The 24,251-nt window shown below is 44.0% G+C and overlaps 1 protein-coding gene across 2 annotated transcripts in view; it reads right to left on the reverse strand.

The window, feature by feature from the left end:
• The window catches only part of cux2b (cut-like homeobox 2b), a 91,356-nt gene that overhangs the window by 11,905 nt on the left and 55,200 nt on the right, over positions 1 to 24,251 (reverse strand). For both annotated transcript variants that reach the window (XM_019264369.2, XM_019264370.2), the window contains exons 4-17: positions 20,866 to 20,944; positions 10,952 to 11,092; positions 10,604 to 10,763; positions 10,173 to 10,252; positions 9,816 to 9,882; positions 7,341 to 7,389; positions 6,538 to 6,642; positions 4,212 to 4,403; positions 4,017 to 4,075; positions 3,850 to 3,898; positions 3,543 to 3,642; positions 2,587 to 3,225; positions 1,469 to 1,570; positions 461 to 1,299 (exon numbers count right to left, since the gene is read on the reverse strand). In XM_019264369.2, the coding sequence (XP_019119914.1) occupies positions 461 to 1,299; positions 1,469 to 1,570; positions 2,587 to 3,225; positions 3,543 to 3,642; positions 3,850 to 3,898; positions 4,017 to 4,075; positions 4,212 to 4,403; positions 6,538 to 6,642; positions 7,341 to 7,389; positions 9,816 to 9,882; positions 10,173 to 10,252; positions 10,604 to 10,763; positions 10,952 to 11,092; positions 20,866 to 20,944 (2,661 nt within the window). The remainder of the gene's footprint in view (positions 1 to 460; positions 1,300 to 1,468; positions 1,571 to 2,586; positions 3,226 to 3,542; positions 3,643 to 3,849; positions 3,899 to 4,016; positions 4,076 to 4,211; positions 4,404 to 6,537; positions 6,643 to 7,340; positions 7,390 to 9,815; positions 9,883 to 10,172; positions 10,253 to 10,603; positions 10,764 to 10,951; positions 11,093 to 20,865; positions 20,945 to 24,251) is intronic.

Here is a 24,251-nt window from a genome sequence, read left to right on the forward strand (position 1 = left end):
TATGCATAACTTTAAGCCTTAATATAATTTTAACATGAGTTTAAAAAAAAAAATCAGACTCAGTACAGTTGTCATGAACAAAGAAATTAGCTATAGAAACCAAAACTGATTTATTTATTTTTTATTTTTATTTTTTTTTTGACAAGCAGACAAACTCTTGTGTGTGCCAAAAATTGCTGTGCCACAAGACGATGATCCAAACTACAACAGAACATCTGACTCTGTTCTGGAGTGACCTTGATGATGTCCTAATGTAAACTCAACAGAGACACAGTAGCTTGACTGAAGCACTTCAAATGTGTCTTTCTGTGTTCTTTGTTCCTTAGATAAAAAACAGAAACGTGTTCTGTGTTAGACGTAGTGTGAAGATTTGAAAACATCCAGTGTGAAAAAAAATAGAAAGGGGGCAATAAAAAAAAAACTGTAATGTATCTTTTTATTAATAAGAAAAATATCTGACCTTTTCACCAAAGATCCTTTGACAGATGCCGTTCTTTGCCAGCTTCTCCTTGACCTGTCTGGTCAGCTCAATGGTGTCCACCTCCCGGTACATGTACATCTCGTACTGCTCTGGAGTCAGCGGTGGCACGGTGGGCTTGAGTGCACGAGGGATGTACGCTGGGTAGTAAGAAAGCCTTCCTGGACCAGGACCAGGAGACTCTCCACTTACCGATGTGTCTGACTCCACTTTCACTTCTACTGGTCGGCCCAGCCCCAGCTCGTCCTCAGCAGCGGATGCCTCCTCGCTGTTGGGGAGACACTCCCCGTTCTCCAGACGGGGCCAGGGTCGGGGCAGGGCAGAAGGCCCAGAGGAGGAGGAAGACAAGGAGGGTGAGACTGAATTGAAGGGCCGAGAGCTCCCTCCACCACTGAGTACCATTGAGCCCCGCTCGTGAGACCAGTGCTGGTCGAAGTAGGTGCCTGCTTCTCCGATTTCTGATTTGACTTTGCGTATAATGTTCTGGACAAAGGCGGCCGGGGAGAGGACACTGAGGGGTGTCTGGGGGCTGCTGATAGTGTTGGCCATGCAGACTGTGACACAGCCTCCTTCCTCCTGTTTGATGGAGATGGGTAAAGGCATGGCCCTGGAGCGCTCTGGGGGCCCCAAACGCTCTACCTGAGCTCCTGAGCTGGCAGTTGGGGGCCTCCCACAGACCTCCATCTCCATCAGTGCATGTTGCTGGGCCTCCATCTCCCTCCTGGCCTGTTCTAGGATGCTCTTTATGGTTTCATCAGAGCTGCTCCCTGGACCGTTACTGCTTCTGCCCGATGAGCTGTTCAGAGATGATTTGCCATCGCCTAGACGACAAAGATCCACACACTGATGCATTCTCAAATTCAAAAATAAAATTGTGATCGAAATTCATAATAAAAACAGTAAATGTCATTGTCAATAACAAAAAATAAAAAAAACAATCAGTCAATAAGGCTTTTAACTATGACTTATGACTCGCAACTCCATCCTTACCTCCCCTCTGGGACTGGATCTCCTTCTTGGCCTGCTCCAGGATATTCCTAATGGCGTCGTCTGACCCAGTTTCAGGAGTTCGGATGCGCGGAGTGATGCTCCCTGCCACAGAGGGTAACAGAAAGAGATAGAGAGAGAGGAGAGAGGAGAGAGGAGGGGGGGGGGGGGGGGGGGTGGTTGATCAGAGAGCAGTTCCAAGGCTTTGCTTTTGACTGGTACATCAATGGCTGCCTTTGAGCGCGTGCTGTCTGAGGTTGCAGTATACGGGAAGCTCAACTTTCAAAAGCTGTGAATCTGGGGAGAAAACAAAGTTTAAAAGTAACACTACAAACATGGAAGAGGAAGCCGTGAAGAAGTCAAGGATGAGGTCCAAGTAAATTAGAAGGTTTGAACGTACACGGGTCCAGAAGTTAAGCCACCAAAACAAGATGGCACGATTACATCTGCTCTAAGAATGTCATAGTTTATGCACTCCGTTAAATCCACAAGAACTGTTTTTAACAACCTGGATCTTATTTTTGTAGTGTCAGCCACGTGTAACTATTATATCTAAACAATCTATACTCCAAGGGTGAGAGTTCAAATCAGTCTAACTCTCTGTTGTTAATGACCATTAGATTATGCACAGCTACTTGCTGGTTCAACTTTAACCTACTCTACCTAAAGCTACTTACTGTATGTCAACAAATCTAATGAAATGACCGAAACCAAGTCCTCCTGACGATTTATATCTTTGTAAAATGGGGTCACAAACATATATGCTGTACACAAACATAATTTCCTCAAACAGCTGGGCATTGTAGTCTTTAGCAGGCATCAGTGTATTTGTTGGGGACTATTTTCAAACATGAATTTTCACTCTAGTGAGTATTTCCAGCAGCAGGACGTGTGTGCGTGGGATCGCCTCAAAATAAACTACAGTGCCGATGTTCAAGAAAATCAAGGATCATGTCACTCACTGTGTGCCTCACTGATGTGTTTTGGAGCACAAAGGAATACTTTAAGGTTTGGCTACAAGTACTATAAGTTGTTAGTCAGATGAATTCATTGTTGGTTTTGGTCCTACAAATATAAATAGACCTGAACCTGCGTGTCACGTCACAGTCTTTTCCACTCACCTCTTTGGCGGACCTGGATGGTCCTAAGTGCCAGGATGTTCTGTTCATCAGAGAGGAACTGCTTCATCTTAATGAAAGGTTCTTTGCCTTTCACAGTCAGCTTCCTCCAGGGTTTGGGTCTTGCCAGGATCTCACTGACTGAGCCCTGGGAGAGGCCCAGCACATAGTGGCCAAACACACGTTGGCCAATGTTATGCTTCAGCAGCTGCTCCTTCACCTGGAAGGCGATTTCCGCCGTGTCCAGTTGATCCTCGTCTCCTGCAGTCGAGCTCCCGCTTTCTGACTGGTCGCTGGGCAAGCCTGCATCCACGCTGCCCGACCCCGCGGACCCTTGGGTGGCTGACATGAGGGCGACTTTGGCTGCATAGAGGGCGGTGGGAAAAGCCATGAGGCCCTCCTTTTTAAAGTGAGGTGAGAGGAGCTGCTTGTAAAGGACGTGGTCTCCCGAGAGTCTGTCCCCAGAGCACGGCGACACGGAGAAGGGACGTGGTAGATCGTGGCTGGAGGAGGAGCCGTCCAGGGTGGGGGGGCCGGGGCTGGGGGAGGCACGGCCATCCACCTGAGAGGAGGACGAGTGGGAGCCGGGTGGCCTGCCTGTCTCCCTGCCTGTCTCCCTGCCTGCATCCTCAGACTGGTCATCTGATGACAGAAAACACAAGCTCATATATAAACACATAGAGCTGGGCGTGGCTTTAGCATGAATGTAATCAAACCACCTGACTATTATCTAGCAGATAACCCACACTACATCTCGCAGGCTCACTTTATGCAAAGAGATTTAGGTCTGAATAACATCGACTGGAGAATTGATTGAGCCTGACCAATGAGCACCAAGCAATCAGTGAAGTAGAGGAGAGTTTTTAGAAGATGACAAAACTCACTGCCTCTTGTTAAGAATCGTGTGGCAGACTATTTAAACTAGGTTTTATAGAAAGAAAATTAAACATTTGTTTTACCAATGCTGTGCAAAATTCGGGCTTTATCCACCAGGTATTTGTGAGATGGAAGAAAGGCCTCTTTATCCAGCAAAAGAGCCTCTGCAGCCTTGGCAGAATCCTATACCACACAAACACACACAAAAGCTGTTAATTTTAGATTAATTAATTACAGTGGCTGTAGATATCCTTATAATGAATGACGATCAGTGAGGCATTCAATGGCACTGCTGTAGTTTTTCTTTCCGGACACCAAAGGGAGCACAGCGAAGAAACCAAAGGTCTACTTAGCTCTGCGATCAGTGAGACGGTGCATGAGGAAACATACCTGGGACGAGTTGCCGTTTGCAGAAGCTAGCTTCATGACCTTTAGGATACTGCACACACACACACACACACACACACACACACACAAAGATGCAGGGCAAGTCAGTTTATTGGATTTAGGTTATTGTGAATGAGTGTTGGACATTTAGTTTATGCTAAAATGATCACCTGAGTTCAGTTTTAATCTCTTCATAGTCCATTTGGGATTGCAGTTTAGCTTCTAATCTCTGAAATGGAAAAAGGCGAAGCAGCATGTTTTATTTCATACAATGAGTCCCAATGAGTTAGTAGTTATCAGAGCTGCAGAAGACTGAGGAGGTGTTCGTCATGTTCTGTCACTTCCCACGTGTTGGAGCCACTCACCTCGATAGCTTCTGTCTTATAGGCCAGCTGGCGTTCCAGCTCTAGGATCTGATTGGCTGAGGTCTCTTGAACTTCCTGCAGTGTGAATTGCAGTCGCTGGATGTTTTCAAGGAGACGGAGGATTTCGCGGTCTTTAGCCAGCAAGGTGGCCTCCAGCTGCGAGGGCAACACCTCGCCCTTCTCGTTCTTCTCCTGACAGGGCGAGAAGGAGACGTGACAAAGGGTGTGAGGAGGAGGGAGGGAGAAGAAAAAAAAAGGAGTGAGGAGAGGAAAAAATGTAAGAGACCGGCCTGTGAATCACAGCCTCAGCTGCAGTGTTGATATTATTCAGACAGTTGGGAAGTGAGAGAATTTGACTTCAGCAAAGATGAAGAGGTAACAATTAATACCGTATTCTCATCTTTCAAAGTGAACTGATAATAAGGTACCAGATGCAACATTTCTATACCAATTAAAAGTCATTTTGCAGCTCTCTGCCACTGGTTTTGTAATTTGATGATTTGTACGGAACAAAGCTGTCGTTCAAAAAAAGAGATATTTACGTGATTATGTTTTAAGACCTTGTTCTATATTTGACAGGTGATCAAGGTGATGAGGATTGTTTTACATTTCTTTGTCCTTGCTTTAAATAAGACAGCAACACAGTAATTATAGGACCAAATCAGACCAGGCCCTGTCAGATTTGAAAATGTAATATCAAAGACTTCTTGTTAGGGATTGTAAAAAATTATAATTCAAGGAATGAGTGAGACTCTTTCTTCTTTTTTGTCCATATTTGTCCAGCACCGATTAATGGCTGCTGCTGTTGACTTTATTCCCTTTTTTTTGCATAATGTGGGACTTTGTTCGTGCGCTTAAGTCCTTGAGAGATCACTGTCAAACCTCAAAGTCTCCGTCTAAGAAATCTGTATTTTCAACTTTCAGCTGATAAGAAAATGTGCAGCACCTACAGCAACTTCAGCTTCAAAAGAATACTGCTGACTGACTCACTGGCTGACTGGGAATCTTAGAAGTTGCCAAAAAAAAAAAGAAGAAGTAAAATAAAAAAATAAAACAAGAGTCCTGAGCAGTAAAAGCAGCATTCATGCTAACTTAACTTGTATTTATGTAGCGCTCTTCATGACACTTGTCACACATTCACACACTGATGGCAGAGGTAGCAATGTAAGGTGACAGATGCTCAACAGGAGCGATACATTGCTTCCTATCCAACGCACTTACTAAGCTCACCTCTCTATAGCTATCGAGAGTATCATGGGGTCCAGTATTATTATGAAAGTGCACCAAAAAAGTACCCATAATGCAGTTAAATGGGTTCTGCCAGTGTTATATTATTATGTATTATCTATTATCAGTGATGCATTAACACGTCAGGATCATCAGGGAACTATTGTAACAATGTCACAATAGTTCTTCTTATGTGGTGCTGCTCTAAATGTGTGCAAAGAGATTAAATATCTCAGCCATTATAGTATATAGTAGATGATCTATCAGATGATCAAGATATTCACAGACAGTGTGTAAGCTGTAGGCTGTATGTTGTGTGAAGGTGGCTTTGTTTAGAGCTTTTAGGGCCCCATTATATGCAGCCCGCCTCCAGCGTTTCTACAAGAAAAAATAATGTGCAGAGGCTCAATGTGGCTGATAAGGATGATACGTGAATGTTCCTTAAACTTCCGCGATGGTGTCGTTCCAGCCAAATGTTTGTTTATTTCAGCGTGCCGACCTGTTCTGCATTAATATGAAGTCTTACGTACAGATATATGTGCAGGCTGTTGCACAAAACAGAATTATTGTGGCATTGACAAATCCTGAGCTGAGCTCAGTCGGGTTTTCATCCAGACTGTGGAGCCACTGGTGCTCGTTTGTATGTGGACACAGTTAGCTGACTTCTGTCTTTTAAGTTATTATAGATATTTACTGGTTTTCATTTATTGTGTGGTTTGTCTCTTTTTATCTAGTCTACTATGGACCTATTATCTTTTGAGGGTCCTCAATAAAATTGTAATAATAATTATTATATATTTAATTATATAATAAATAACACTGTTGGATAGGTTATTTTTACAATGCATAATATTGTAATTAAATTGATGATTTACATGTAAAAAGTCAGATAAATGTGTGTGTGTAGTGTAGTTTCAACGCACAAAGTAGTATATAATAGAAGTAAATAAATTCTCAATTGTATCTCAAAACTGTACCAAAGTACAGTCATTGAGGTAAATATTAGTTATATTATAACTAATAATATTATTCAATATGAATGCCTACATGTAGCCAAAACACACAAAGCATGCCACAGATGTAGTCACGTGATTCTTACCCTGCTAGTGCCCTCGTCTGGATGGCAGTTCCCCATGGTGGCACTCTGTCCACTGGCTAACTGTTCCTTTAGCCTCTCTACTTCCCTCTGGGCCATTTCAGCTCTCTGCACACAGACATGGTACCACAGCGTTACACTTTACATACACTGGCCATATCAATTGGCTAATGAGATGATCAAGGTGAGAGCATATACATAAATCAAAAAAAAGGTAGGCTCTGGAAATCTCGAGCCGTGTGGAAACCAGAGCAGGGGCCCGAGCAGACGAGAGCAGCCACGGTTTATTCTGCTGAGGGGGCTGTTTAGTCAGCCCACTTTATTCCCCAAACTGTTTACCTGCTCTGTCACACCCGGCCTGCTAATTAATGATTCATTTTGAGAACATTTATCTAGGAGCTGCTGGCAGAGAGCAGCAGAGTGAGAAAAAGAGCATGAGAAAGAAAAACAGAGGGGAGAAGAAAGGCGCAGAAGAGAAGAGAGGTATCACCAGGATAGGAAGCAATCAAGGTAGTGAGATAACTAAGAACCCTGGCGTTAAGCTCTCCGGCATCAGTCGCACTTGGCAGTCTCACGTTCTCTGCCGAGTGGAGCCGTGCTGCCTTAGCACGCCCACCGACGGGGGCTCAGGTTTACACACGCTAATCACACACTCAAGGGAGGGGAGGTGGAAGTGGAAAGATGGGAAAGGGAGGGGGGGGCACAGGACGGAGGGTGTCTATTAAAGCCAAGGCTTGATTACAGGAATGATTACCTTAACGAAGGAGCATCTCAATCAGAGGAGTGCAGAGGAAGACTGTACTCACCTGGTTTGCCTTCTTAAGATTCGCCATGATGGCGCCGACCTCCTCTGCCCTGAAACGCACACACACACACAGCCACAGAATTACTAAGGAGATACAGTACTGTTGTTCTACAATGAACAGCAAAAACAAAGCCTGACTGTTGTTGTTACATGTTAATTATATAATCATATACTTATTTTTAACAAAGTTTCAGGAAATCGACTCAGAGCAAACACCGAAAAATGGCAAAGACACAATACTGTGTTGTACTGTACTGAAAGTTGATGAACCACTCGTTCTATATATAGCCCTACGGAGGCTACCGTGATGCGCAGGTAAGCTCACATCGCCACTTGAGTGGTTGCAGTCGTACTGCACTGTGCACTGTACTGTGTTTTTTAGTGCCTCTGTTAACAAGTTTCTCTTACACCGTTCTCGAGTGGACGAGCCATAATCACAGGTACACACACTCTTTCAGTGAGAAATATTAGAAAAACCTCTCTGACTAACACAATACAGTTCAACAACACCACAAACTACATCCTTTAAAAATCATCACCATCTTTTCTTCAAACAAAACCTATATATACACACCATATATAACCTTCATGAAGCCAGGACTGTGTTTGGCTTCAATACTTTGAGAGCTAGGTGTACCTAATATTGGAAATATATAGTGCTTCTGCTGCCCGTTTAGTATGATGTGTAGCCAGGATTTTTAGAAACAATGAGTCCAAATGTAATTAGACTCCAAAAAATTTGACATTTTCAATTTTTTTAATCCCTTTACCTGTTCAGTTGTACTTTCTTTAAAAGATATCCCCCAACAGGATGCTATTTCAGAAACACCAGAATTATTAAGATATTAAATATCATCATCTGCTTGAAAAACCCACCTAGTGTGTAAAAGCTGACTAGAAACTCCTCTGCAGGTCATTAAAGAACCGTACAGATGACAAGACCTCGGTGTCCTGTAGCTATGGCTGTATGGTACGTGTGATTCATATCCTCAGAAACTCTTCTTCTGAGACTGAACTCCAACTTGCCTCCATACATCCAACTACAACTATTAGAGTAGTCTAATTTAAACAGAAGCTCAGCAGGAATATTCATGAGGTTTGTTTGAAGTTCAACAGTTTCATTTCGCACACATGGGACCTGATTTTCAAAAGGTAGATGGGGATGAATTAACGAGGATGCTGTGATTGATTTAAATAAGCACATTTCTCGAGTTTCTCAAGTTTCGGGACACAGTAGTCCTTTTTTACCAAAAGAAAAATGTGTTCAAAGAATATATTAGACTTTTTTTAATCCACATTAAACTAACTATATTCAACCGAACCCTCTCTCATGTTTGCACATAACCGCTCCCATTGTCCCACATCAGGCTGCATAATTACCTAAAATATGAGATCCAATGGAACCATTGTGTCATGAGTACTCAAAAGCAAAAGACCAGAGTCTAATATTTCTACAGTGAGACGTGGAAATGTTCAGATACTCAGACTGTCTCACACCAAACCTGTTCTTGGCATTAATGATCATCAGTGTTGTGTGGTGCAGCACTGGTTTCAGAGGGTCTTGGCCATGCCTTGGTCTCATCAATAAGGCCAGGATAGATGGCGCCCCGCTGACAGCAAACACTAACAGGTGTCAGCTCCACGTTTAATGAATTTGTGCAGTACAGAAAATGTTTTGTATTGATTACCTGCTCAGCTACTCAAGGCGAAGCAGACAAATAGTCTTTCTTATCAACATTGAGGAAACAGTCAGCGAGAGTAGGGAGGGATAACTGCACTTGGGTCAGTGGTGCTACTGTCAGCTCAGAGGAATATGACCAGCACACCACTCACACACACACTGTATGACAAACCACATAACAGAGATGGTCTTTCAAACTGCAGCTGCACACGAAAGGTAAGGCCAAACTGAAAATGTGTCCGATCCAACAAAATGGATGGCAGTGGGTCTAGAAACATCAGTTCAATTGTGCCATGGATTAAGCCTGGGAGAAAATCCATTAGCAGCGGCTGACTGTGCTCTGGAGCACAACCCAAACAAAGGAGTGTTTACTTTGAATGTCTATCGACATCCTTCATACAAGCTCAGATTCATTTCAGGCGTGCGGTGGATACATTGCGCTCAAAGACCAGGACAAGGTAGAGTGTTTTCTGAAGCAATCTTTAAATGGAGCAATTCTTCTTGAGGGCTGTCAAGGCCCAGCTGCCAGTGAAGGCAAACACAGACCTCTCTCATCGACCTGCATTAGTGGCTGAGTCACTCTCACTCTCTGCCTTTACAATGGCATTCCTCAGCTCTACACTGGACATGAGTTTATGTAGGCAAAATGAAAAAAAAAAGAGCGGTTTCAGCACTTCAAATGTTACAAAGAGCACCGGGGAGGAAGGCCACAGAGGCGGCACCATGTAACCACCACGACTTAAGAAGAAAGGGGAAATCTATCCGATACATATAAAGTCTGAGGCGGACTCTTACTTGTTGGTCATCTCCTGGTTGTATTTACACCGCAGGTCCAGCAGCTCAGTCTGTGCAGTGTTCAAAGCTGGTGAGACACAGACATGGAAGTGAGATAAGAACTTTCACCTTTAAGCTACATTACTGAATGTGTTTGCCAAAATACTTTTGTGAATACATTTTTATCTATTTCATATTCAACCACCAAACTTCATTCTAAACTGTGCTGCTCGTTTTAACTTATACTTATGTTAACAAAGCGGGGCATCTGTGTTTCAGCAGCCAGCACCATACAGCAATTATTCATGTATTTGGCTCTTTAATAGGTTGAAATTCAATTCACCAGCTGCAGCACCTGCCAGTGTTTAAACCACTTACATGAATGCAGAACCTTGATCTTCTCCTCGGACTCTGAGAGTCTGCCGGCCAAACTAACTTCAGCCCTCTCCTCTTCCTCCCTGGGAGGAAAAAAAACAGTTAGTCAGTTACTAACATCATGGACACATATTAAGAACTGTTTTATTTAAAGACACTTTTAAAAAAACTCTATCTTTGGCATTGCAGACATCTCACTACAATCCAAATGTGCCCTGGCCAAGTTAAATGACCCTCTAATGTAGTCATATCATTAAAAGTTGAATAATGCAGCTTTAATGAGCATTAAAATAATTACTGAAGTAAACATAAGCAGTGTTCTGTGCTGTAGGAAATGGGTGTCACAGGCGGTTAAGAAGGTTCATTTGTCTTTTTTAATATAAACCTAATGTAAATCTCCAATGACTATAAATCATTGGTTCACTCGTTCTCACCTTCGGTCCTCAGTTCGGTCCTGGTGGTTGTGTCGTGGTGAGCCTGGGGCTGCAGGAGCCGGTGTGCTGTTGGGGGTCATCAGGGAGGCTGGAGAGTTTGATTCTGGGGCCTCCTTTGTCACTGCTGCCCCAGAGAATGCTGGACCGTCCTCTGAGTGCTCTGCATGGAGAGAAAAGGCTGGCATAAGTTATACGTTATTAACAGCTAAGTATGACAATTTATTTTCATTTAGACCTAGTACATTTAAATGAACTTCTCAGCACTTTGAGGCCTGTGCAGCCGCAGTCATGAAAAATTTTTTGCATTCAAGTGGAATTGCTCCCTGATGTTGATGATTTTGGCCTGACCTGTCTTTTCAAGGCACTCCAGGTGTTTCTTCCAGTGCCCGCTGATCTCTCGTACCAGGGCCTCGCTGTCTGGGGCCGAACTCTGAAGCTGCTGCAGCCTTCCCTCCAGGGTGTGTGAGGCCTCCAGCACAGGAGCTGGATCTGTGAGAGAAAAAAACAAACAAGACACAAACAAATCTCTGTAGAAAGAACTCCTAAGATTCACGTTGACATCCACAGACTTTTCAAAAAAAGCAAAATAGCTGTTTTACCGAGTGCACTGCCTGTAAGGAACATTACAGAGTTTTCTGCATCACAGTTTCAACTGAGGCAGACTATTCCATGGAGACTTCTTTCCAAAGAGTGACTCTTAGACTTTCCCCCCACTCAGACAGCCTTTGACAATTTCACAGGCTGGACCTAATGACACAAGTGCTGTTCCGACCCTTCACATGTACAGAAATCAAATCTAATGAGTCTTCTCACGCACTGATGAATGGCAAAGAAGACAAAAAGATTGCCATGAATATGTGACAGGGTCTTAAGTCCCAAGTATACACCTAGGCAAAGTGTAGAAAAAGTCTGCTCCTGAAAAGGGGGTAGAAAAAAAAAAAGCGGGATTCTTTAGCACAACAGAGGAGCTGTTTTGCAATGCATGCGCGGCAGCACTGGGCCCATGGGGCCAACTAGGAGGCTGTTTCTCAGCTAACAAGTCTCCTCTGTATCATTTGATCATTTAAATTATTATGCCAGGAATTCTCAGGAGGCAGCTCGGCACTCCACATCACAGGGCTGTTTTTAATCTTCCCCTTCCCTTTCTTCCCCTCCCGAAAAGTTCAACAGCTCAGAGAGAGAGAGCAGCTCCTGTTGTGTACCTGCCTGCCGAACACCAAAGGAGGTGACTTCTAGTGCCAAAGCACAGAGAGGGAAGCTCAGGGGAGCTCCTTGACAAGGGGGGAGGCGAGATGTGGAGCCACGCGCACACACATGCACTCCCTCTCTCTCTCACACACACACACACACACACACACACACACACACACACACACACACACTGAGTGTGTTCAAAACTCTAAAAGAGGAGGAAAATCGCTGCTTTGCTGCACAAACTTTTCTCCCACAGCTTTCATCCACTCATCTTAGACTTCTGTGTGGAACCCAATTGGATCCCTTCTTCAGTATGGGCACCGACTGAAGTGACTGAAGTTAGAGCCACAGACGTTTAAACTTCGCCAGATGCCTCAGAGAGAATGCAAACTCTGAACCGGCAGGCCACGAAAAATATAAATGTCTCATCAGAGGGGCCAAAACTTTTGCAATGTGCAATTTGTTGAAATCCTGGCCATACGTTGCAGCTCGCCATATCTGCATTTTCATCAGACAAACATTTTGGGTCATTTAATTGATTGAGCTATTTTTCCCAGGACCGTTTACAGTCAAACATTGTCTGCATTCATTGTTGCACCAACTGTGGAGATATTGCATCAGTCACAGGGGACATCACTATTAAGAGCACAGCTCTTCTAAGACAAACAGGATGACTTAAAGCACTGCTATTCCATCGACCCACTGTCACAGAAATCACTTTATCAGCCTCTTTCCCATATATCCTTTCAACTTTTAATGATCAAAGGACAGAGATTATAGTAAGGGATCTCTCACACATGGACAAGCCAGGATTATCAATCAGTGGCAGGGGAGTAAAGTAAAGTCAAATTTAAAGTGAAGGGATATAACTTAAGTCTGTATACAAAATTAACCCCCGTCAAAGTAGAGCAGCAGGGATACTCTCTAAGGGCCCTGGATCTGCACTTACTGAAGAAGAGTCCAGAAAGACTACTGATAACTTTAGAAAATACAGCTACTAATTGATGGAGCTAATAAGAACCACCGGAGCTTCCTCTAAGAGATGCTCTGATGATAAATCCCACAAATCAAACCTGGAGTGGAACCACCAATCCAACGCTATAACCCAGCCGCTCACATTCCAGTTCATCAAGTAAGGTGACACTGTTGACGAGGCATTATGTACATCAGGTGAGTCCCATCACTCTCAGAGCTAAACAAACGGTTCAATTTTTTAATCTGCCCCTTATCTTAATCGCACATGATCAGATGGCTGCAGTGATAAAAGATCAGGCACCAGCAGCTCATTTAAACTAATAAATCACAGGACAGTGACTGCATCACTCTCCAGCTCTGCAGGAAGCACAGCCTCTGAAAGAGCAGAGAGTTACACAGGTCATATTTTTTGACAGTTTTCACCATCATTCCAAGATAACATTGTACTTGGCAAAACAACTGCTGAGATTACAGTGATACTGCTGCGACTAAGTCCAAGGCGGTAAGTGTCTTTAGCAGGCAGACAGGTTGTGAGTAAGCCAACAGATTTACAACACAAGTCAAACTGAAATGGAAGAACTACGGTAAATACAGCAGGACACAACTGAACCATAAGTCTGTGATTAATGTTTGCTGACAGTTTGGGGAATCATTTTACTTTTCACCTTTGTTTTCTTTACCAAATAAGTTTGGGTTAACCAACTCGTTGCTCGTGTTTTTTTGCTCCACGTGACCTCTTTCGGTGACGTTACAGCATTCCCAGATCGCAGAAATGAACCAAAATTTACAAGAGAATTATTGATGATATACACAACAGGGAGAATAACCGATAGATTGACTTTAAAATGACTTAGGGTTATCCATACTGTGAGACATGTAAGGGATATGACTGGTTTAAAATTGAAAAAGCTTTGTATTGAAAAATTCTGTTGGTTCTAATATTACAGGCCTTGTGTTTATTTACATTTCCTTGAGTATTAAAATTGTGTTTTGTAAAAAACTTGGTGATGGCAACGATGTTCTATATACTTAGTACCCATGGTGATCTTGAAGTCACATGACTGATTAAGGTCATTAACTGTATATAAGGAGATGAAAGAAGGCGAGGCGGTGAAAATGTTTGGTGTATACAGTGTGGTGTACTGCAGGTGTTTTCATTCTGATGGCACCTTGATGTGTGAGCATCCTCAAAGTTGGAAGTTCAGTGTTATTAGTCCCAACAGAAGAGAGGGCCATTACTACAAAAATAATAAGACCCAAGTTGTGATAACTCGCTAATAGCCGACCGATGTTAGTGAGACTTTTAATTGTTTTTTGCACATTCTCCGCTGCGTTGATATTGAGTTTCATCACCTTGGCTGAGCCATAATGAGGCTGCCACCCTGTAGCTGCTTCCTCTTGGTCACTGTGTTGCTGTTTTCTGTGTTTTTGCTCATTTCAAAGCGGGAAGCAGTTACTGTTATCTGGGTGAGGCTTCAGTCCGGGAGCCAAAGCCTTTCAGAATCTGGACGGCTCAGAGGACTGCAGGTGGCACCGTGGGACGACGGTGCACAGGTTCAGGATGTGTGTCTAGGTGGGTGTGGGGTGGACCAGGGTGGTGTGCGCCAAGACAAGCAGGTGTGTCGGGGCAGTCCGTCTTGGCCCTGTCAGCGATACACCATCATTAGGCGGTGTGGGCGCAGCAGGGTGCACCATTATGTCTCCCTGGGCCCTGTGTAATTACGCTCTGACATAATTAACCCAGCAAGCCCATTAGCCAAGCATTGGCTGGCTGAAGAGAGAAAAAAAAACGCTATAATTATTTGTTGTGCGCATGTTAATGAGGCCAGCTGTGTTCCCATCATACAACACGAACAAATTAATTTACAAGGCTGTGCTCCAAGGTTTTTTCTTTTCATTCAAAACAGTCTTGTTTTTTTTTCCCTCTGAGTGGACTTCAAGGTCCATAAACACGCTCTGCCGCTGCTGCAACAAACAGTAACACTGCTGTAATATTGTTGTCAAGAACCAAAACTAGGTTGAGAGAACACTTAGTCTTTACTTTCACCTTCACAGACAATGTTAAGTGATATAAGGTATGTAGGATAAATTGCTGCCTCTTTTCTTCCACTTGTCAAGGATTCGTTTCGAATAGGGGAAAAAAAAACTGATTGCAACAAATTCATAAACATGACTTTTGTGTTTGCGGCGCATTTTAAACCAACCAGCATTTGATATTCAGATAGCAGACCGAAGTCTCGCTTTACCTTGATGTAGCAAGATGAGTGAGAAAATACTTAAATGAAAACGAGAGAAAGAGAGAGAGAGAGAGAGGTGGGATGAAAAAAATGATTGTGGTAAGCGGCGGCTTTTGTGTGTGAACAAAACAACACTGAAAGGGAAACTTCTTAACCTGTTCTTTTTCATTGCTGCTCCATGTCTTTGTCTGACAGACTGAAGGACGGAGAAGGACTGACATCAATACCAACACATTTTAAAGTTCAGAACAAAGAGTGGAGCCAGGACTAGATAAGCATTTAAAATAAACACGAGACGCTGCAGCAGGAAAAGTGACGTGCAGGCCGAACTTCACTTGAAGTCATACAAAAATAAAATAAAATAAAATAATTTATGAGACATGTGATACAAATCACCATCAATTAACCTCATCAAATACACGGTCTATTGTCTTTGCTTTTTTTTTTTAATCCCATGGTTACATCTCATCTGTTCTCAGGCACAGACATTCCTACACACACACACACACTCTCACACACACACACGCACACACACACAGTTGCTGTATTTTAAGAGCACGCTCTCTCCTGGTCCCTCTGGGGTCTCTTACTCCACAGGGATCAGTTGGAGAGGCCCAGCTCTTTTATGAACATAATGCATTATTAAGCACCTCAAACATCTCCTGGGCCTTTGTTTATTACTGCTCTTATTAATCACTTGTGCATAATCTCGTCCCGCCCAGAGAGCTTTCATTTTCCATCAGCTTTTATGCGTCGTTATTTTCCGACGGTCTGCCACAAGCGCGTGCAGCACTCCTTCTTCGCTCTCATCCTGACTGTAGGTACTCAGCTGCAAAATTACAATAAAGCCAGCCTGCTGTGCCTCGCAGGCTTCGCTCGCTGGCGCTTGCTTATGTATATGAAGGGTTGAAGAAGGACAACTATTCTTTATGCATTTGAATGACTAAGGTCAGCACGCTCTGTTCTGATTGCCCAGGGAAACATCCGATGTGAGTATGTAAGGCATTTAGAACCATCTCATATCACAGGAAGACTTAATGTGACAAAAAAGCTGCTTGTGCTCTGCTCCGCAGTACCGTTGGTCACCACTAACAAGCACTGTTGCCATAACATTTCCACCAACACACACACACACACACACACACACACAGCTCAGACATGCCTTAGGCCCCGGCGTGCAAGCACACACACACACATACACACACTTAGAAGGGTGTATTCAGATCAGAATCTTCACAAACTCTCAGTGAGCTCCCCGCTCAGATAAAAGGAGCTGTGTTCTAAAGGAGAGAGGGAGCAGGGTGGATCCAGAGGGAGGAGTGTGTGTACTGAGAGGAGGCAAGGAAGAGCAAACACCTGGAGCGTCAGTCTCAGGGCTACGCCCCTGGCGACAGGGCCTCGCTGCTCTCACAGAGGTGGCAACAAACGCCGACACGTTCAAACGCCACTCCAGCACACACACACACACACACACACACACACACTCCGGGAGAGAAGCGGCAAGGAGGAGAGGAAGAAACGGAGAGGGGAAGTTAAGTGTATCTCTGGGAAACCGATGAATTCGGGCAGAAGCTGCCACTGTTTCTCAGCGTTCAGTGATCAGGACGTGTTTATCTGCACTGATCAAAACCGTGCGGAGGTGAAATAAACATTGTTAGGGAAACACTGTTAACAGGCCTCTTTCAAGACCCAGACTGGGTAGGAGTTGCAGTGCACAGCATGGGGAGATGTCACAGACAACTCAAAATATAGAACACTAATGAAACACTCCAGTGGATTGACATCTTGGCTTAGGGGCCTCATAAAAGGTGAGAGGAGAGAGAGAGAGAAAAAAATCACTTCAATCATTTGCATCAAGAAGTTATTTCTGCTCTGAGTTTACTGATGCATTCTAGTTGAACAGACGCATTAGTTTGCATTAACAAAGCACAACATAATCACACTGGAATCTCACTAATGTAATGGATATGTTATTTGTATTCAATAGTGGGCACGGCAAAGTGGATAACTGATATGTGACCAGATGTTAATGATAGCCAGATACAACAGGTCACATATTGAGCTGCTGCTGCGCGTGCCCCGCGCCCCTCCTTTCCTTGTTCGCCTCTTGCATTCATTAGCTCTGCTGTTGGCCTGTTCTGATTGGACTGAAGGCCTTAGTGTCAGGCACACAAATGAGCACATACACGCGCACGCATATACATACACACACACACACACACACACACACACACACACACACATCGAGAGAGAGGCACTTTCAAATGAAATAATAGGAGGGGAAAAAACGTCCTGCAATGAATAGTAATAACTGCATTAAGATTAACGAGCCCGGCGTGTAAAGAATAATTGCATCTGTCAAAAGATTAAAAATACATGAGCTGTAGCATTTGTTGGGGGAATGGTGGGGAAGCTCACTGTTGTGTTTGAGGGGCAGAGAGAAATGAAGTGGGGCCACAGCCAAATGACTGTCCTCCGGTGTACCTGGAGTCATCCATTCTTGCAAGGGGTGGGCAGGAGAGGAAGGGAAAGGGGGGAGGAGGGGGGTAGTTGTGACCTTGGACACCAGCAGCAAGATGTACAGTGACAAACAGGCACAGGATACTGTAGGCCCTCCTCACAGATGGCAGATACTGCAAGGGCCTGACACCAAATTTCTCTCCATGATTTGACTTCAGTTTGGCTGCAGCCAGAAAACTGGAGGGATATCTGGCAATGAAGGCACCTAATGTCAACACTATATTTTCTTCTTTCCGGATTCGTCAGTTTATTAGGCAATCATTGGGTCATAAATCGTTGCTGCAACTTGGCTGAAAGACATGGCAGACTACAAGCTGGACCCTGACCAATCATAGCTTGCCATCCTTCATAACTTGCATGACATACACTGGTGATTGGGAAGGTGGTGTTGGGCACCGACCTCATCTTTGCTAACATTCAATCATCACAGTGCGCACAAAAGGTGAGTCGTAACATGAGCTGGATGGAGGAATTTTTTTTCTCTGCATGGCCAGATTAACCCGTTAGGGGGCCCTGGGGTAGCAATATGCTCTTGGGCCCCCCAATAACAAACCCACTACCCACAGGGAGGGGGGGACCACACAAAACACACAGGGCAGCTTTAGTAATCTAGAGATGACCTAATTGTCCTATTCTGTAAGTACACTAGCTTTTCTGTTAGACAGTTATTATTTTAATTAGAGACAAAATTATTCAGGAATATGCACCAGTGTGTGAGTACAAAATAAAATAACATTTGATTTTAACACAGGGCCCTTCTAAGACATGGCTGCCAGATTGGGTGAGTCTTGTTTACAGTTAATCAAATTATCAAATGTCTATGCAGTGGAAACTTTCAGAATGACTGAGAGTGATGCTGCATTTTAGACATAAACTGACATTTTCTAGTCAGTGCAGGAAAAACAAAGGATGACAAAATGAGACACTATTTACAAAGAATGGAATATAAAATATAATAAACAAAATGATTCTGTGTGCATTATTTATATTGTATGTGTATTTATTATTTTTGAAAATCTGGTCATGATGGATGGCAGAAAGTTATAACTTTGTTTTTTAATACTTTAATTTTCAATTTTCTCGTAACAGACACACAGTTAACACAGTTAACATATGCAGGAGACTTGAAAAACAGAAATAATAATAAACAAAACAAACATACAAATCATAGAAGGACAAAAACAAACAGATCGGATTGGATAATGTTCAGATACAGACAGAGCATAGCAGCAAAACACACAGTCAGACAGTTAAGTCTCATCAAGCAATGCCAACGGCCAAAATGTGGAAACCGCCAGGCGGTACCATTTCATCTTTTTGCCGTAACCATGGCTGCTTTAAGAATCTGCTTCTAATGGGAAGGGAGGACCCTTGTGTCAGAGCAGCTACAAAAGTTGGATGACAATAAAGTCTGTCTAATTCTAAGTGTTTAAGTCTAAGTCTAAAAAGTTAAACATGTCAAAGCAGTTAAAGCAGTCTCTGGCTACCTTGGTGCTGTGGCTAGTGGTGTGGGGAGGTTAGCCATGGCCAAAAGAGAAATACAACCTCCACATGTTGAGTCTTCTTAGCTGGCTAATCAGTGTTGCTAGCAAACAGTAATCCTACATCCAGGAATCAGCTGGTTTTGTTCAGTTAGAGAGATTGTGACAGTGACTGAGCGCGTCAAAATGAGCTCAGTAAATACTTTCAAACAGGAAAATGGCAGCTTGTTAAACCAATATTTTACATTTTCTATTACCAGACATATTTTTATCGCAAGATAAAACAGATAAGTAGATACAAAGTGACAAATTAAGTTAAAAAACAACAACACACAAATGATGAGGAGTGGAGGGAAGCGTGAAGCAGATGGAGGCAACTTTTACGTAACTCGGCAGAGTAATGGCAAGTAATGTACGACTAATGTAACTCTGTGTGCTGTTATGGAATCATTTAAATAAGGTAATTACTTTTTCTCTGAGTAATAAGAAATAATTAATCACACAGATACATCAGGCTGTATGCCGAGCTCTGTTTAGAACTGTCTGACCTTTGCGGAGAAAGAAAAGAAGAGGCTTTACTTTGTATGAGTCTCAGTGATACGGTGAAACAGACTCCCTTTGTAAAGGTAAGGTCAAATGGAGGTAGGAGACTGGCTGTGTCTCGTCACCTGATGTAACCTGACACAGGAAGGTCTACTATTGTATACTCACTGTATATGTGGAGACAGAGGCAATAATGACAAAAGCCACTATAGGTTTTTTTATTACACATACGAGTTGGTATTGTGAGACAGTGGCCTTTTTATTTTAACATCTTTGTTCTTGAATAACAACTCTTAGCTGACTCTATTCTCCATTTGAGAAGAGTCGGTGACAAAATATATACCACAAGACGCTCCTGGGCTTGAATTAAGGCCTTGATATAAAAGGTATAGGTCAGAAAATCAAACGGAATACATCTTCAAAGAACGCTATTTCTTATCAAGGAAATAACTCCATTCAAAGTGTATGTGCGTGTGTGTGTGTGTGTGTGTGTGTGTGTGGGTGAGTGTCTGTGTGGTGGCGCAATATCAAGCAGGGGACTTCAAGGAAAAATGGAGACCTTTAAAAGTCAGTTGCTGCCATCGCTATTTCTCTGACGCAGACTTTTATCTTGTATTCATTGAATCTGTAAACAGCATTCTCTACTCCTGCCACAAGTGTTTCTCTGATCTAGACTGAGATTGGGCTGCGTTTTGCTGCCGTCTCCTGCAACAAAGAGCAACACAGTACATGTGCCCCAGCATTGAAATAACAACTGAATAAACACACAATATGTCTTTCCCTCCGCTCTAACTCAGTCTTTGCCCCCTCTCTCTCTTTTCCCCCATTGGCCTCATCAGGCCTCCGTTCCACACGAAGCCAGACTTCAGTTGGGATTTTAATTGGCCCTCCACAATCAACAGCAGAGCTCCTCAAGGATGTGTTCGCTCCTCAGCCAGGCTACACTCAAGGACCAGTGCTGGGTTTTGAAGTGGCCTCACGCAGAGTTTTGGAAACCACTCTGAGAGCACAGACTTTGAAAAATAGATAAGAGCCACAGGGTATAGGGTTTTATGTATCTTACATCCATGTGCTGTTGCACCATATCTATCTATGGCAAGAAAATTACTTTTGCGTTTGTGTATGTTGCTTCATATATACATGATACGTCTCAGTGTGTATACTTATAGGGCCGGTTCAGCGATAGTGGTAGATGTCCTCTTTGATCTAAGGGGAAAAGATAATTCTAGAAGTTTCTGTGTGCGTGAGTCATGGTGTTTACGCTGCTGTTGTTTGTGAAGATGCACATCTCTGGTCTTAGTGGGAGACTCACCTGGGGCCTCGATAAGCTGTTTGTAGATTCCCAGGAACGCAGACTCTGCCTCCTTACTGCGCTTGTTCAGAGCAACCACCTGCAGAGGAAAAGACGCCATTAAGGTAAACACTGATGGATATAATCTTGGAATATGTCTAACTCACAATTCACAGTATGTTTACATTTCAGGCATTAAATTCATGCAGAAACACAGAGCAGGAAACGATTAAAATCTTAAAGAGCTAACAATGAATCAATAATAAACAGAGCAAAGGTCAATGAACTGCATCATTCCAATAAATGAAATGCACCCTTGTATTTGGGAATATATATAACATAACACCTGCATAACAAAGAGTGTGCAGTGCATGGATTAACCAACATGAGCGCCGACAACTAGGCGTAAACTCTGCCCACATCCTCCCTGTGCAACTGCCATGCTGCTGCGTGTTGCGAGGTGACATTTGGCCCGTTAAATGTAGGCGCCAGCGCGCACGAGAAGGCTCGCCAGCGTCCGTGGCCTCCATCACCAGCAGCACTCGGCACCTGCTATCTCCAACTCGGTGGGTGATGCAAACCAATTAACAATTCATTAGGAGGGACAAAGAAAGCGAATTAGCCACCACCTGGCCCCATGGAGAGGGCACCTGCACTAGTGGGTATGTGGGTTACCCTGCTCCCAGCTCCCGCTAAGACCCGCGGCCTGTTTGTAAGTCAGACTATGTGCCGTAGTTCTTCGCCTCTCTGTGTCCTCTGCTCTGCAACAGTAAATCAGATCAGGCTCGTCCAAATGACCCCCCACTCCAAGAGCAGACGGAGTTCAAATTATTGTCATCTATTGTCTGTGTCATTTCTGTCACTGTTGATTTCAGCCTCTGTCTGCTGATCGGCTCAACGGACTTCACAACGGAGGGTCAAGTGATGTATGTATGAGCCAGATGCTTCTCATCGGTATGACTACACTCGAAAAACATTCACTTTGCAGAAGGCTGAAAACACTTGTGGTGGTGGAGGTGGTGGTTGTGTGTAGAGGCTGTTTAGTAGGGTTATAAATAAGGTGTGTGGAAAACAGCTAGGGAGACGGGGAGCCTTTGATTTACTGGAAATGGCTGGCGTCTTCCCTGGGGAGGCATAACGACAGCATCATGTTTAAAGAAATATCATAAAGATCAAGCAAATCCCCCCCATCACTCCCACTTGGAGCAGCTCAGAGGAGTTCATGGAAAATGGAAAAGGCTGGAGCCCAATCAATACAGATGCAATAGTCTGCAGTTCTCAGTCAGCTCCTTGCTACACTGTGCTGTTGTTTCACTCAGCTATACCCCCAATTTAAGCACTCCCCCCACCCACCAACCTCTGTCTGGCCCCCAGCCACCCAACCACGAGTTCATGTTGGTATGTTGGCTCACTAACAGCGAAAACGTGTGAAGCACTCAGGCCCTATAAACACTGTTTCCAGCTTTATATGTGCAGTAAATAAATAGTGTTGGTTTAGCTAAGGTTTGCTTTATCCCCACTGATGAGAGACTGTGTTCATGTTTGCTTCGAGTGTCACCACCACAACAACAAGCCTCCTACAGCACTTTGTAACATCCGGACAAACTATCATCAACCCCTGAACTACATGGCCGTGCTACATGCAGGGTGGCTGAACCCAACAATAGTCATCAGCTTTTCAATGCCAGTCTGCTCACTGGGCCTGGCTTTCTCTGAAGCGTATACATCAAATGAAGCTCCCAACTGCATATGTAAAAAACCTGAGACACTATGAAGGCAACAGCAAAGGGCTCCTGCTTCCAGACACATGCAGGGTCTCCTGGCCCTCCATCATCCTTTAACGAGAGAACACGGAGATTACCTCCACAATCACACCATTAACCTGCCTACAGATGCTAGCAGAGACATCAATCACATGCCTGCCTGACGCCTTCTCACGTTAGCACCCGCTATGCGTATAGATACCCCCCCCCCAACACACACACACGCACACACACACACACCCTTGCTATCATCAAAGCACTTTGAGGTGTCGTGCATAATATGGGCTGATCAGGGAGTCATCTTCATCTCCATGCTAATCCACCTCCAGCCAAGCACACTGGATTTCAGAGTAGTAGCGTGCAGACAGGGCCGTTGCACAGAGATGTACGGCTGGAGAAAAGACTACAACTGGCCATGGCTCCGGCTCACAGGCGCATTCTTTGTTTTCACCCGTTTTTGTGATAAAGGATATGGCCACCGAGGGAATGGGCTTGGCCACAGGTTGATTTCACAAGCAGGAGTAAAGCCTGGGGCAGAGTAGCAAGAGGGAGACAAAGGAATAGCACTCCTCCATAACTCTTCACGCAGCAACAGAGTGGGCAGAACACAGCCTCTGGGACAAGGCTGCTGGGAAATACTTACTGATAAGCCTTTGAGAATACTTACAGTACCCGCTAGTGAGTCTCTGTGTGTGCATCTCAATGTGTGTGTGTGTGAGAAAGAGAGAGAGAGAGAGGAAGCTAGCATGTGTTGGGGAGAGAGGAATAGATGAAGGAGGAGAGAACAAATCTAGAATGAAGGCGAGGAAGCAGAGTGAAGGGCTACTGAGCGACATACAGAGAGACGGAGAGACAACAGAAAAGAGAGGTTCCCATAAAGAGCGCAATTAGCAATTATGCAGTCATCAATTACAATTATCACAACTGGTGATTATGCAATTATCACTCTAAATCATCGTTTTCCCCTTCTGCCTTACCAGTTTGCCACCCCCTGTGATTTGGTTGTTTGAGGATGGGTTGTGATGATGCAGGTGATTAGAGTGTGTGACGATGATGGGGGTGTTGGGCGGGTGTCAAGACAGATCTTGCACCGTGTGTGTGTGTGTGTGTGTGTGTGTGTGTGTGCAAATAAGTGTATGAATGCTTAAAGTATGTCTGCACATGTGTCTGTGCCTGAGTGTACGCAGCATGTGAATTCATTCTTTGTTTTTTGCATGTGTGTGTGTGTGTGTGTGTGTGTATGTGTTCACAGATACACACTGCTCCCATCTCAAGGTGAATGTGGTTGGTGTTGTGGGTGGTTTGGGGACAGCAAATGTATGGTTCCACAGTCCCTGAGGCCTCTAAATTACCTGTCATCTTCCCCATGATGCAAAGGTCAGTGCACAATCATAGGGAGTCCATCCTACTGTGCTGCTCACTGAGCGCCAGTCCAGCCCACAGGCTGACAGGATGTCACAACAACCCCGATCCCGCTCCATGCTTATTAGAACAAAACAGTGGGAAGCCCACCACCACCGTAACACCACTTGTCACAACACCTTCCAGAAGAATCCACTGGATTCCTGACAAACGTTCAGTCCTTAGTGTTAAGGAAGTGTTGAGAAAATGAGGCGAAATATGGTTGACACTCTGCTATTCTGC

The sequence above is a fragment of the Larimichthys crocea genome, chromosome III (assembly GCF_000972845.2).
Source record: "Larimichthys crocea isolate SSNF chromosome III, L_crocea_2.0, whole genome shotgun sequence".
Taxonomy (NCBI): domain Eukaryota; kingdom Metazoa; phylum Chordata; class Actinopteri; family Sciaenidae; genus Larimichthys; species Larimichthys crocea.